At 44.0% G+C, this 15687-nt stretch overlaps 1 protein-coding gene across 2 annotated transcripts in view; it reads left to right on the top strand.

Moving 5' to 3' along the window:
- Positions 1 to 11784: 11784 nt before the first annotated feature.
- The window catches only part of taf2 (TAF2 RNA polymerase II, TATA box binding protein (TBP)-associated factor), a 141081-nt gene continuing 137178 nt past the window's right edge, over positions 11785 to 15687 (top strand). For both annotated transcript variants that reach the window (XM_072251969.1, XM_072251962.1), the window contains exon 1: positions 11785 to 12814. In XM_072251969.1, coding sequence (XP_072108070.1) covers positions 12762 to 12814 — 53 coding nt within the window. In that variant the 5' untranslated portion in view covers positions 11785 to 12761. The remainder of the gene's footprint in view (positions 12815 to 15687) is intronic.

Genomic DNA, 15687 nt, shown 5'->3' with positions numbered 1-15687 from the left:
ATGGTTGAGAAGTAATGACTGTTCGAGAGCCTGCTGGTGTGGGGCCTGTACCTCCTTTCCGATGGCAGCAGTGAGGAGAGAGCAAGACCTGGATGGTGAGGGACCTTTCCTGCTTTCTTGTGGCAGTGCTTTGAAGTTGTTCTCAATGGTGGTGGGGGTGGGGTCTTTTCCTGTGATGGATTGAGCTGTATCCACTTTTTTAAAATTGGGAATGACTTTACGGGCAAGGATTTTGACTGATACAGTTGACTCCAGTGTCTCGTAAACACAAAATAATCTGCAGATGCTGGGGTCAAAGCAACACTCACAACATGCTGGAGGAACTCAGCAGGACGGGCAGCATCCGTGGAAAAGATCGGTCGACGTTTCGGGCCGGAACCCTTCATCAGGACCAAGTTCCTGCCTGAAACATCGACCGATCTTTTCCACGGATGCTGCCCGTCCTGCTGAGTTCCTCCAGCGTGTTGTGAGTGATGCTTTGACTCCAGTGTCTTCCATGAAGAATCATGGAAGATGAATCACATTATTGATCTACCGTGAATGACATTGAATCATAGTTATTCAGCAGAAAATTGATCCTTTTGACCCTCCTAGTTTATGCCAACCATGTTATCTATCTACCTATATTAATCCTACTTGCCTGTATCTCTCTGCACCTTTCTTGTCTAAGTACTCGCGCATATACCTTTAAAACATTAATTCTGTCTCTTCCACTAACTCCTCTCCTCTGGCAGCTTGTTCCAGAAAACTACCATGCTCTGTGTGGAATAATTCCTTTAAATTTCTTCTCTCTCACTGTAAACCAGTGTTCTCTAGTTTGGAGTCTTTTTCCAAGGGCAGGGAACTCAAACGTATACTGTCTATATCCCTCAATTTTATAAACCTAGACAGGATCAGCCCTCAGTTTCCTACATTCCAGTGAGAACAACACAGCCACTCATATCTCTCCTTATAATTACAGTCCTCGAATTCTAGGCGATATCCTGGTGAGTCTCTTTTGCACTCTCTATTGTTACTGTGTCATTCCTGTGGAGTAACGGCATTCAAAGTGCAGTTTTGTACAGCAGTAACAATGACAACCCAACTTCTGAACTCAATGCCTCAGCCGATGAAGACAATACCAAATGGCAATTATTTATATGTAGAATAAAAAATATTCTTTGACACCCTAATTATCTGTGTCATCACTTGGCAAGCTATCAACCTGCCTTCCAAATTCCTCTGTCCATTGTTCATTTACTTGATGTGTCCTGTGGGAATTTGACCTCACAAAGTGTATTATCTCATACTGGTCTGGATTAAGTTCAATCTATCACCACTCTGCCCATCTTTCCAGCTGATCTATGTCCTGCTGTGCCTTTGAACAACCAGATGGAAGACCCAGGTGTCAGGGAGCATGAAGTGTGTGTAGTTACCATATCTAGAGAGAAGGCTGTTGGGAAACTGAAAGGTCTGAAGGTAGGTAAGTCACCATGACCAGATGCTGTACACCCCAAAGTTCTTAAAGAGGTGGCTGAAGAGATTGCAGAGACATTAGTAATGATCTTTCAAGAATCACTAGACTCTGGAATGGTTCTGGAAGACTGGAAAATTGCAAATGTCATTCCACTCTTCAAGGGAGAGAGAGCGAGAAGCTATAGGCCAGTTAATCTGACCTCAGTAGTTGGGCAGATGTTGGAGTTGATTATTAAGGATGAGATCGCAGGGTACTTGGAGGCACATGATAAAATAGGCCGTATTCACATGGTTTCCTCAAGGGAAAGTCTTGCCTAACAAATCGGTTGGAATTCTTTGAAAAAATAACAAACAGGATAGACAAAGGAGAGTCAGTGGATGTTCTGTACTTGGATTTTCAGAACAAGCTTACAAGTAAACATTCTTGCATGGATAAATGTGGTTGACTGGCAGGAGGTAAAGAGCGAGAATAAAGGGAGCCTCTTCTGGCTGGCTGCGGGTGACTAGTGATGTTCCACAAGAGTCTGTTGGTTAAGACCGATTTATTTTTTTTTACATTTTGATGGAATTGATGGCTTTGTTGCAATGTTTACAGATGATATGAAGATAGCTGGAGGGGCAGGTAGTTTTGAGGAAGTACAGAGGCCTTAGATTAAGAGAATGAGCAAAGAAATGGCAATTGGAATACAGTGTCAGGAAGTATGTGGTCATGCACTTTGGTGGAGGAAATGAAAGGGTGAACTATTTTCTAAATGGAAAGAGAATACAAAAAACTGAGTTGCAGATGGACTTGGGAATCCTTGGTTAATTTGCAGGTTGGGGCTGGTGAGGAAGGCAAATGCGAAGTTAGCATTCATTTCAAGGGGACTAGAATATAAAAGCAAAGATGTAATGTTGAGACTTTATAAAGCTGGTGAGGCCTTCTTCGAGTGTTGTGAGCAGTTGTGGGCCCATTATCTTAGAAGGGATGTGCTGAAGCAGGAGAGGGTTCAAAGGAATTTTGCAAAAATGATTCCAGGATTGAATGGCTTGTCATATGAAAAATGTTTGATGGCTCTGGGCCTGTATTCACTTGAATGAGGTGTGACCACATTGAAACCTATTGAATGGTGAAAGGCAGTGGTCCCCAACCTCCGGGCTGCGGACTGATACCGATCTGCAAAGCATGCAGGGGTGCAGCGGTAGCTGGGACGCACCCAGGACATCTTTAAGGAAAAAGCTGAAATAAACAAGCTAATTAATTAGGTGCCGCCCGGCATGTAAATGTCGGCCCTGCTGCACCCCTGCATTCTTCGCGGATCGGTATCAGTCCGCGGCAAGGCCTTGATAGAGTGAATGTGGTGAGAATGGTTTCTATGGTGGGAGAGTCTAAGACCAGAGGACACAGCCTCAGAATAGAGGGGTGTCCTTTTAGAATGGAGATGAGGAGGAATCTGTTAGCCAGAGAGTGGTGAGACTGGAATTCTTTGCCACAGGCAGCTGTGGAGGCCAAGTCTGTATGTATATTTAAGGCAGATGTTGATAGATTCTTGATTGGTCAGGGCACGAAGGGATATGAGGAGAAAGCAGGAGATTGGGACAGAGAGGAAAATTGGATCGGCCATGATAAAATGGCGGAGCAGACACAATGGGCCAAATGGCCTAATTCTGCTCCTATATCTTAAGGGCTTCACTATCTTCATTTCCACCAATTAAAGATTGGCTTTATTTGTCACATACATCAAAACTTAGTGAGTTGCATTGCTTGATTGGGGATGTGTTAGGACAGCCCGCAAGTGTCACTTTGCTTCCAGTGCTAACGTAGCATGCCTGCAGTTTGCTAATCCTGACTCCTATGTATTTGGAATGTGGGAGGGAACCAGAGCACCATGCGGTCATGCTGAGAACATACAAATGTCGCACAGATAGTGGTGAGAATCAAACCCTGAACGGTGATCACTGGCACTGTGAAGCGATTGCGCTGCCATGCACCATGCTGCCCTATTTTCATGTCATCTGCAGACGGACTAACCAGACCACCTACGTTCTCCGTTCCAGGTCATTTACAAGTGAACCTCATGTTACCAAAGGGGTTGCATTCTTCGAAAGTTGTCTGTATTCTGATCTTCCATAAAGTGAAACTCAATTTCCTATTAAACCCCATGTTATAAATAGAGCCGTGTTCCTATTAGTCCGTGAGCCAGGACCCCAAATTTGGGCCACCGGTACCCTCTGGGGGGAATAATTCTTATAGTGATTTTTGGCAAGGTATACAGCCCTAGTGCTGGAAAATATGTGATAGCATTGCAGCGACGGTAGCTTTCTGTGAGGGGGACTGGGAGTTGCACCTCCATGCTATAAGAACCATGGTGCTTTGCCTATGATAAGATGAATTATGCCAGGTACCTGTCCCCCTACTTTGCTCAGATGATGAACCTCCCAGAGAAGAATCCTGTGTATGAGGCCTTCAAGACAGGCCAATTCTCAGTGCAGCTGTCAAGTAACAACCCCTTTGGACAGATCCCTGTGGACCAGGCTATTGAAGCCACAGTGAACAAAGACACCCAGACTCTTGGAGGCACATCACGGTTCAGCCTGAATGCTGGAGCTATCAAGCGTTACTACATAACAACTGAGCACCGCAGTGCATTCCTGGGACAGTTAAGGGAGATGGTGCAAGGCAAGAAATCAGAGCTTTGTCATGCGGAGCCACAGCGGCCAAGAATCCAGAAAGATGAGGAAGCAGTTTCAGCAGTGGTTAGCCTCATACATGAAGGGGTCAATCCATTTGCAGAGAAGCAGGACCTCATTAGCATCTCGACGGCAAAGGCAGCCTCCAAGGACATTGCCTCCGATCTGATGAAGTCATATGAGATTGGTGAGCAATGCTATGCAACCTTCAAGAATGAGAGACTAGAGGAAGACCCACCAGCAAAGAAATTCCATGACCCAATGAAAACCAACAAGTTGAAAACATTCAGTGATATGTCTAAGAAGAGAGAAGTGAAATCAAATGGGAGGGCGATCATCTTGAAAGCAGACAGGTCTTTGGATGCATCATAGTGATGGCACAAGGGCGCAGTCTACGTATGGAGGATATTCTTCCTCATCCCCTTGGACCATTGCCCTGGGCCCTGTCCACACCAGAAGGATTGATGAGAAAGACAAATAAAGCTACTTTAGCCACACCCTTGCAGAAAAATGTAGCAGTAGAAGAGTAACTCCCAGGAAACCCTGCTACAGTGGTTGATGGAATGAACTTGGTCCAAAGAGTGAAAGGTGATCAAGTTACTTTCAGAGATGTTGCCACAACAGTTCTGGGTATGGCTCTGAGGGAAGGCAGTCAGAGTAGCAGAATAGGTGTTGTGTTCGACACATACAAGGAGAACTCTATCAAGAATAGTGAAAGATCACTGATGACAAAATATATGTGGTACTTTATACAGGCCACTTTTCAGAAATGTTAGTTCAGAAATGGTAGTGTTATAAAATGCATGATAGCACACATAAAGCTACCACTGGTGCAATGCTATCACATATTTTCTAACTCTAGAGATGTATACCTTGCCAAAAATCACTATGAGCATTATTCCCCTCAGATGGTACTGACCAACCCTACTGGCTCACGGACTATATGGGATGTTTTGTTCTCTGCAGTAACGATGAGTATCAAGACTAGTGCTTCGCCCCCATGGTAGCTTACTGGTTAGTGTAACGCTATTACAGCTGAGGGCTTTCCGGAATTCAGAGTTCATTTCTGGCGCCCGTCTGTAAGAAGGCTAAGTATGTCCTCCCTGTAGAATGTGTGGTGCTTGTTTCCTCCCACAGCCTAAAGACATACATGATAGGTTAATTGGTCATTGGAAATTACCTCCTGATTAGGTTGGGGTTAAACAGGTTTGTTGGGGGTTGCTGGGACAGCGTGGCTCAAGGAGCTGGAAAAATACTCCATGCAGTATCGCTCAATAAAATAATGGGGGACCACTTGAGAGATTAGCTTTGGAATCTGACAAGGCATATCAAGTGGCTAGCTGCTTTTTAGAAACCCAATCTCTTAACACTTTCTAGCCTACAGGTTGGAGATGTACGCTTGTAAATAGATCTCAAATACAGGCAAGGTTAGTGATACAGTGAGCATTCAGGTTTTCATTCTGTGTGTCAACTTTCTAGCTCTGTTTCAGATATAAAGATAGTGAATAATAGATGACTCCCGGCTGCCTGATTCAATTTTATACGTGTACCCTATACCTTTACCATTCCCAAAATTCCCTGATTAGATCCTAGCCCCAAACCAATTCCCTGACAGTATCTATAACCCTTGATTAGAATTCAACCTGTAAATCACTCCTGGTTATCCTTTAATCCACGTGTAAACTCCACTCCCCCTCCCTCCACTGTAATGCATGCTACCCACCATCAATAAGTGAAAGGTGCCAGTAATATCATGAAGGATGCCACCCACCCTGCCCATGGACTCTTTGTCCCACTCCCATCAGGGAGGAGGCTATGCAGCATCAATGCCAGGACCACTAGGCTCAAAACAGTTACTTTCCCCAAGCAGTAAGACTAATCAACACCTCCACCCACTAACTCCCCCACTACTGTATTATTTCCTGTCAGCCAGCTTATGTACGGCTTAATGTCACTATGTGGGCATTTCATCAATTTATATAAGCTATCTTATATAAGCTTATACTTGTGTATTTTTATTATTATCTTTTGCTTTATCTTTTATGATTTTTTTGGACTGCATCAGATCCGAACTACCAATTATTTCATTCTCCATACATTTGTGTAGAGAAAATGACATTACACAATCTAGAATTGTGAAGTTTTGCTCCCTCTAGTGGAAGATGATGATTGGTATCTATATTGGTAAAATCTGTCATTTTAAATTTTCACTCATGTATACTCCATTCATTCTAATGAGTTTTATGTACCTCAGTAGTTGTATTGTGTCCACAGAAATCTGTAGCTATATGAGAGAGCATACACCTGTCTTGGTGGGTCAAGTTCAACCCACACTCCATGATTCAGAAATAGCTTTTTATCCTCTGACATCAGGTTCTTGAATGGTCCTTTTGTTTTATTTAGTTAGTTAGTTAGTTAGTGATTTATAGTAACTTTATATCTTTGCGTTGTTCTGCAGACACAAAACAACACATTTCACACCTTCTCCCTTTCCTTTCCAGTCCTGAGGAAGGGTCTCGGCCTGAAACTTTGACTGTTTATTCATTTCCATAGAGGCTGCCTGACTTGCTGAGTTCCTCCAGCATTGTATGTGTTACTCTGGATTTCCAGCACCTGCAGAATCACTCATGTTTATTATTACGCACCATATAAGACAGTGATAATAAACCTGAGGAACACGCACAAAATGCTGGAGGAGCTCAGCATGTCAGGCAGCCTCTGGAGAGGAACTAAAAGTCAATGTTTTGGGCCAAGACCCTTCATTGGGCTGTTCATTCCTCATCATAGACTATTTTGAGAAATTTCAAAAACCTGAGGTGCGTGTCCTCGTGCAGGATTCCCGAAAGGTTAATTTGCAGGTTGAGTCAGTGGTGAGGAAGGCAAATGTGATGTTAGCATTCATTTTGAGGACTAAAAAGTTCAAGTAAATTTATTCTTAGAGTACATGCATATCAGCATATACAAATCTTAGATTCTTTTTCTGCAAGTGTATTTAGCAAATCTATAGAATAACTGTAAACAGGACCTGTAAACTGTAAACAAACTCTGCAAATGCAGATATAAAAATAGCAATAAATAACGAGCATGAAATAACAGGACAAAAGAGATCTTAAATGAGTGTAGTTATCCCCTTTTGTTCAAGAATATAAAAGCAAGGATGTAATGTTGAGACTCTATGAAGTACTGGTGAGGCCTCATTTAGAGTATTGTATTGTCAGCAGTTTTGGGCCCCTTTTCTAAGAAAGGATGTGCTAACACCGGAGAGGTTTCAAAGGAGGTTCACAAAAATGATTCCGGGATTGAAAAGGTTGTCATCTGAAGAGTGTTTGATGGCTCTGGGCCTGTACTCACTGGAATTTAGAAGAATGGGGTGAGAGGGGGATCTCATTGAATTTTGAAAGGCCTAGAGGGGAGGATGTTTTTGGAGAGCATGTTTCCTGTGGCGGAGGGAGTCTAAGATCAGAGGACACAGCCTCAGAATAGAGGGATGCCCATTTAGAACAAAGACGAGGAGGAATTTCTTTAGCCAGAGGATAGTGAATCTGGAATTCATTGACACAGGCAGCTGTGGAGGCCAAGTCTTTGGGCATATTTAAGGCAGAATTTGGTAGATTCCTGATTAGTCCTGGCATGAGGATTATGGGGAGAAGGCAGGAGATTCTTGCTGAGAGGGGAATGGCAGAGCAGACTTGACGGGCCAAATGCCTAATTCTGCTCCTATGGTGTTATGGCCTTAGATGCTTCCTGACCTGCTGGTTCCTCCAGAATATTGTGTTTCTTTCTCTGGGTTTCCAGCATCTGCAGAGTCTCTTGTGTAAATGACAATAAACCTGATTCTGATAAACTGAAAGCAATGTTGCCTCTGAGGCAGAGGGCTGTGAATTCTGGTGACTTAAAGAAATCTCAAGGTGGATGTTTCAATGTAGGAATGACGGAGTGCTGCTCAGTTGAAGGTACGGGGTTGAGGATGACACCTTCACTCTTACAAGAAATGCATTTTCAGTGTTAGTACCTGGAAATTGTACTTGGGCACGTTATTAGAAAAATTATGCCTAAATGGTAGAGATACCCCTGAATATTGAAACTGCAATGGTGGGACACAGTAATTCACAAGGGTGATCTAAAGGTCAGAATCAGGTTTATTATCACTGGCCTATGTCGTGAAATTAGTTGTTTTGTGGCAGCTAGTACAATACATTTCCTTAAGTTATAAAAATCAATAAATAGTTCAGAAGATGAATGACGGGAGTGTTTAGACATCCAATGGCAGAGGGGAAGAGCTGTTCCTAAAATGATGAGTGTGGGTCTTCAGCCTCCAGTACCTCCTCCCTGATGGTAGTAATATGAAGAGCATTTGCCTTCAGATCTGGGACAGCGAACCTGGAAATCTGTGGTATTCATTGCCATAGATGGCTGTGCAGGCCAAGTCATTGGATACCTTTTTAAGGTGGAGAGTGATAGGTTCTTGATTAATCATGGAGTCAAAGGCAGGGGAATGACCAATAAGATATTGGAGCAGAATTAGGCCATTTGGCCCATCGGGTTTGTTCCACCATTTCATCATGGCTGATCCAATTTTCCTCTCAGCCCCAATCTCCTGCCTTCTCCCCATATCCCTTCATGCCCTGACCAGTCAAGAATCTATCAACTTCTGCCTTAAAAATACATAAAAACTTGGTCTCCACAGCTGCCTGTGGCAAAGAATTCAACAGGCTCATCACTCTCCGGTGAAAGAAATTCCTACTCATCTCTGTCTTGAAAGGATGCCCCTCTATTTTGAGGCTGTGTCCTCTGGTCTTAGACTCTCCCACCATAGGAAACATCCTCTCCACATCCAGGCCTTTCACCATTCGATAGGTTCCACTGATGTCACCCCTCATTCTTCTGAATTACAGTGAAGACAGGTCCAGAGCCATCAGACACTCTTCATAAGACAAGCCAATTTTGTGAACCTCCTATGAATCCTCTTCAATTTCAGCACATCCTAAGATAAGGGGCCCAAAACTGCTCACAATACTCCAGGTGAGGCGTCATCAGTGCTTTATAGTTTCAAAATTACATCCTTGCTTTTATATTCTAGACCTCTTGAAATGAATGGTAACATTGCATTTGCTTTCCTTACCACAGACTCAAGCTGCAAATTAACCTCCAGGAAATCCTGCACAAGGACTCCCAAGGCCCTTTGCATCTCAGTTTTTTTTGTATTTTCTCTCCATTCAGAAAACACTCAACCCTTTCATTTCCTCTACCAAAGAAGGATGTGATGCTGGTGCAGAGGGGATTGGCAGGGATGGAACAGAAGAACCAAGCTGATTAGGTGGAACAAAGACCACTGGACACTTTCTCAATCCTGAATCCCTAATTTGTACAGAAATTATGTGAGTTATGAAGAGAGACTGGAGAGGCTGTATCTATGTTCCCAAGAGTGAATTGGGGTGAAGAACACACATTGGCAATAGAAGTGAAGCAGGCGATTGGGCATATACTGCCCATGAAATTATCATTGATGTGGTGTTACACTACAGAAATACATTAAAATCAGAAATACTACAAAGTTCATATTTGGTAGCAGTATAATTAGGTGCTGTGTGCTGGATGGACATGGGGCAGGTGCATAGGCTGGGTGCTAGTTGGAAATCAAAGGATTTTGTTTGGAATCGTTCTTTTGTGCATTTCTCAGTTTGGAAAGTTGCATGCCTGCCCATTTTTTCCCTTGTTCCAGTGGAGAGTTACAGAGCCTTGTACAAGTGTAGAAACTTCAGCAATGAGAATCGACACCGATCACTCGATTGTCAGAGCTCAGTAAGCTTTTTTTCTGGTAATTCTCTTTTTGTTGTTTTACAAGTTAGCACCGTATTTATCATAATGGGTTAACATAGAGACTTCAGCACGCCACGGCCGAGAAGGGACTTTTTCCATTACCAGCACTTTTATAGCTACCATGATCTAAAAGAAATGCACACAGTGACAGAACCAGAAACGTTGGAAGAATCCAGCCAGGGTGTGTAGCAACTGTAGGAGAGAAACCAGCCAAAGTTTTGGATTAGCAACCCTTTCTCACAACTGGGGAGTGGGAGCAGGATGGAATAATGGCATCTTGTTCCAAATTCTGACACTCAGTTTTATTTTTAATTAAATACAGTGGCTTATTTTGAGTACATACATACAAAACTATGCAAATTTATGAAGAAAATTCTAAAACTTTGACAAATTTCTATAGCCATGGTGGAGAATATATTAACTGGCTGCATCACAGCCTGGTATGGAAACACCAATGTCCCTTGCACAGAATATCTCAGAAGAAGTAGTGGATATGGCCCAATCCCTCCCCACCATTTGGCACATCTACACGGAGAATTGATGCAGGAAAGCAATTTTCATCAACAGGGCTGGCGGTGCAGTGAGATCAGCGCTGGGCTCCAGAACGGAGGTTCCCGAGTCCAATCCAGTGACTGACCGCTCCCGAGCGTGCTCTCCATCCGTGCCGGGTTGATGTCGAGCTCGCAACTCACCTCGTTAAAAAAAAACACTGCCACCTCCAGTTTAAATTCCCACGCGGAATATTGTGGCGGATCAAATACCCAAACCCAAACAGGGTCCTGCACCACCCAGGACATGCTCTCCTCTCAGTGCTGCCATCAGGAAGAAGGTACAGGAGCCTCAGGACTCACACCACCAGGTTCAGGAACCGTTATTACCCCTTAACCAGAGGGGACATCTTCATTTGCCCCATCACTGAACTGTTCCCACAACCTATAGACTTATATTCAAGGACTCTTCATCTCGAGTATTTATTATTTCTTTCTTTCTTTTTATATATTTTTATATTTACACAATCTTTTGTCTTACGCACGCTGGTTGTCTGCCCCGTTGGTTTGGTCTTTCTTTGATTTTATTGTGGTTATTGGATTTAGCGAGCCCACAATAAAATGAATTTCAAGGGTTGTATGTAGTGACATATGTGCACTTCGATAAATTTATTTTTAACTTTTAAATTAAGAAATCACGACCGAAGGTGCTCCAATAAATACATACAATAAACACATTACCTACAATAAATATATGCGATAAACACAAAATAATTACATAAATCAACACGTTACATACAAAAAACAATTACAAGAGATTCTACAGTTGCTGTTAATCCAGAGTAACACACACACAAAATGCTGGAGGAACTCGGCGGGTCAGGCAGCGTCTGTGGAAAAGTTTCGAGCCGAGACCTTTCATCAGGACTGGATTCTTCTCCATAAATGTTGCTTGACTTACTGAGTTTCGCCAGCATTTTGTGTGTGTTATATACAATAAATAGAATACAAACACATACAATACAATATAATTACATACAATACACAGAATAAACCGCACCGACCCCTCCTCGCCAACACATCCTGCCCCGGCTGCCGGCTCTCGGCTCCAACGTCATGAAATCACCATTTTCTCCAATCACCGGCCGCGATCTGAAAACCATGGCAACTTCAGCACCCCCCCCTTCTATATCCTGCTCATAACTCCTAAATATCTTCGTTTTTCCCAACAGATAGCGATATTCAGATATTATATATACTTGCACACGACTGATCCAGGGTTTTTGTACTTGGCCGTGAGGGATTTACAGAAGTAACTTTGAACCATGGGTTAAAGGTCACAGTCAAGATGGCCGCTGTCAGGGACGGCGGTTCGGGAGCGCGCGCCCTGGGTTGCTGACCGGTTTCCCGCCGTCGGTGACGGGTTGCCGGCTCACACTCCCCTCGCCCCCCTCCCCGGGATAATCTGCCCCTGTCACGGCTCCTTCTGACCCACAACCTCCTCCCCCCGCCTGTTTACAACCCGTTCCCTGCCCCTCCACCCCGTCCGGCTCACTCTGATCCACAATTCCAGCCCTCCACCCGTCTGGTAACAACCCATTCCCCATCCCGCCGACCCGGCTCACTCCCCCCTTCCCCTCCCCGGGATAATCCACCCCGTCCGGCTCAAACTCCAACCACCTCTTCTCCCTCCAGCCCTCTACCAGCCTGTTTACAACCCGTTCCCCATCCCGCCGACCCGGCTTATCGCCCCCCCCTCACCTTCCCGATATAATCCACCCCGCTCTGACCCATAACGGGCTCCCATCATCTTCCCGCCTGTTTATAACCCACATCCATATCTGGCTGACCCCCCCCCCCCGACTCTCCACTCCTCCCTCCCTGGCTCACTCTGACCCGCAACCTCCCTCCAGCTCTTTACAATCCACGTCCCCATCCCGCTGACCCGGCTCACACCGCATCCGTCCGCCGCTCACAATCGTTTCCCGTTCATACACCGGTCTACTGTACCTCCCCCACCTCCCGCTCATACATCTGTCAACCGGCCCCCTCCCTCTCGCCGTCCTTTCAACCCCGAAACTCCCCGTTCTCACCCCTCCGGCAGGCCAGCGATCACTACTTGGCACCTCACCCACCATTCGTTGACCTTCCATCCCACCCGAATCTGTGGGCCTCCAAGCCCTCCCAGCAACTTGGGTGATTGCTGACCCAACCCTCCTCAAGGTGTGGAGAACCCTGCGTCCATCCTTCCCGCCCCCCGTGTCTGAGATGAGAAAAGGCGGTGCGAACCGGCGAGGGATTTGAGCAAAAGGAAGAACGGCCGGAGACATGAACAGGAAGAAAGGCGATAAAGGATTCGAGAGCCCGAGGCCATATAAGTTATAAGTATCTCCCTTCTCTTGGTTGTGTGTGTGTTAAATGTTGCTCTTCCTGGTCCCGTATTCGTTCCAAACTTTGAGGAAAGCGGGATAGTAACGGCAGCTTTGAGGTTTTGCCCAAAGAAACTTTTGGAATGAACAGTACAACCTTGAAGGACTCCCAGCAAGGTCTTAGAGGGATGGTAGTGATAACAGTTAGTAGCATCTTTAAATTTGTAAAGGATCCCATATGTGTACTGAGTGATACAGGGAGAAACAGGTATGTTAGGTTTAAGCAATATCATACAGTACCTGGATAAGTTCAGGACAGAATCCAAAGCTGGGAGATCAGGATAAAGTGTGGCTGTTGTTACTGGGCATTGGATACTGGGAATAGACAAATGACTGGAATTGGATAGACATAAATCTTAGCTCAAACAGGAAATCTGCAGATGCTGGAAGTTCAAGCAACACTCACAAAATGCTGGTGAATGCAGCAGGCCAGGCAGCATCTATAGGAAGAGGTACAGGCGACGTTTTGGGCCGAGACCCTTCCTCAGGACTAGCTGAAAGAAGAGATGGTAAGAGATTTGAAAGTGGGAGGGGGAGGGGGAGACCCAAAATGATAGGAGAAGACAGGAGCCCTCCTGTCTTCTCCTATCATTTTGGATCTCCCACTTTCAATTCTCTTACCATCTCTTCTTTCAGTTAGTCCTGACGAAGGCTCTCGGCCCGAAACGTCGACTGTATCTCTTCCTATAGATGCTGCCTGGCCTGCTGCGTTCACCAGCATTTTGTGAGTGTTGCATAAATCTTAGCTCTAAGGTTGCAGGAGATGAATGGGAAGTAAAGATCTGTTCGTTACCGAAAAATATTTGATGGCAGCAAGGGCAAAAATAACTCAGTAACAGTTTTCATTCAGAATCAGGTTTAATATCACTGGCATACATCATGTAATTTGTTGTTTTGCCGCAGCAGTACTTTGCAATACATAACATAGAAACTGTAAATTATGGTAAGTATACATTAAAAATTGTTCAAAAAGAGAAAAAAAAAGTAGTGAAGTGGTGGTTATGGGTTCAATATTCATTCAGAAATCGGATGGCGGAGGGGAAGAAGCTGTTCCTGAATCGTTGAGTGTGTGTTTCAAGGCTGCTGTACCTCCTTCCTGATGGTAGCAATGAGAAGAGGTCATAAGCATGAGAAAGTCTGCAGATCCTGGAAATCGAGAGCAGCACACACAAAGTGCTGGAGGAGCTCAGGTCAGGCAGCATCTATGGAGAGGAATAAACAGTTACTGTTTCGGGCCGAGACCCTTCTTGAAGACTGTAAGGGATGGGGGAAGATGCCAGCATGGAGGGGTCAGTGAGAGAGGGTTTTACTGAACTGTTGAAGAGAAGGTTTAAACAGTTGCAGAAGAGGTTATGCCTGGGTTCACTTGGTTTTGTTGAGGTCCAGCATTTCATTCTGGGAACAGCTTATGCTTATGAAGAACCTGAGATAATTTCATTCCAAATAGACAAACATCTGAATTAAAATTTGGCAGTGGGTAAGGTTATTGAGACTATAAGAACACAACTTGAAGTCGCTGTAGGCCATACACTCCCGTAAGTCTGCACCACATTTCATGTTTGATCCTCTGTTTCATCTTCTTTACAATAAAGAAAAATACAGATGCTGGGCTCCAGCTCACTGACATTCCAAATCAGTTCTCCCTCCAATTCTATCAGTGGCTGGAAATGCCTTAGTGCAAGTGTGGAACATATTTAATGACTGAGCATCCATAATCCTTTGAGACAGAATTCTAATAACTTATACCCATTTGTGCTTAGAGATTTCTCCTTGTTCCACACTAAATGAATAAAATGGCTTCTGTGACTACTCTTCTACACCTAGACTCTCCAACTGATACCTTGGGTATCTTCCCTGCAAGTCTCCCTCAGTTTCAATGACATTAATCTCTAAAGTCTCCTCCCTGAAATCAAGAGTTAACGTATGTTTAACTGAATTGAAGGCAAGTGGTGATGGTTGTCCGATGATGACAGGAAACCTGTGCGGAAGATTTAATAAAGTGGAAAAGCCATTACACTGGGGCAGTTCCACTGTCTTGACCTCAGGAGTCCTACTGAGTTCCTCCAGCATTTACCATTTCCGTTCCAAGTTCCTCCTCTACTTAGTTACTTTATCATGTGAACCAGTACATTATGATCCTTCTGTAAATCAATATTTCCTAGATTCTCCTGTAAACAAAAGTAATCTTGTATGTTTATTAGCAAAGGAAATAACATTATATTTTTCTGTGTAATGCATCTACCACCAGCTGCCCATGTGGTTAATCTTTGCAGACAACTTTCATCCATGGCTTGCACACCCATCCAGATTTCAGTAGCATTTGGTTAAAAGAAAACAGTTCAAAGTAAATTTATTTTCAAAGTACATATATGTCACCGTATATTGTGCAATCCTGAGGTTTGTTTTCTTGCAGCTATACTCAATAAATCCAATAACCATAATAGATTTGCTGTCAAGTTAGGTACAGCAGAAAGTTTCAGGGAGATATTGACAGACCGATTTCCTCCCACAGTCTGAAGACTGGGTTAATTACTCATTCTAAATCATCCTGTGATTAGGTTAGGGTTCAACTGGGGTTGTTGGTGGTTGCTGGGCAGTGTGTAGCTGTAGCTAAATAAATAAATCAAACTAAAAGTTTGGATTTTAAAAAGATAACTTATCTAATTATAAGAAGCTAGGAAATGTGGAAGAATGGTGGAATGAGTAGGTACAAAAAGTAATTAGAAATGACTTTGGTGTGATTATTTTATGTATTTAATTTAGAGATACAACGCATAACTTGCCGCCAATGAGCTGCGTGTCCCAGCAACCCACCTATTTAATCC

The sequence above is a fragment of the Mobula birostris genome, chromosome 1, assembly GCF_030028105.1.
Source record: "Mobula birostris isolate sMobBir1 chromosome 1, sMobBir1.hap1, whole genome shotgun sequence".
Taxonomy (NCBI): domain Eukaryota; kingdom Metazoa; phylum Chordata; class Chondrichthyes; order Myliobatiformes; family Myliobatidae; genus Mobula; species Mobula birostris.
This window is presented reverse-complemented; position numbering and strand designations above follow the sequence as displayed.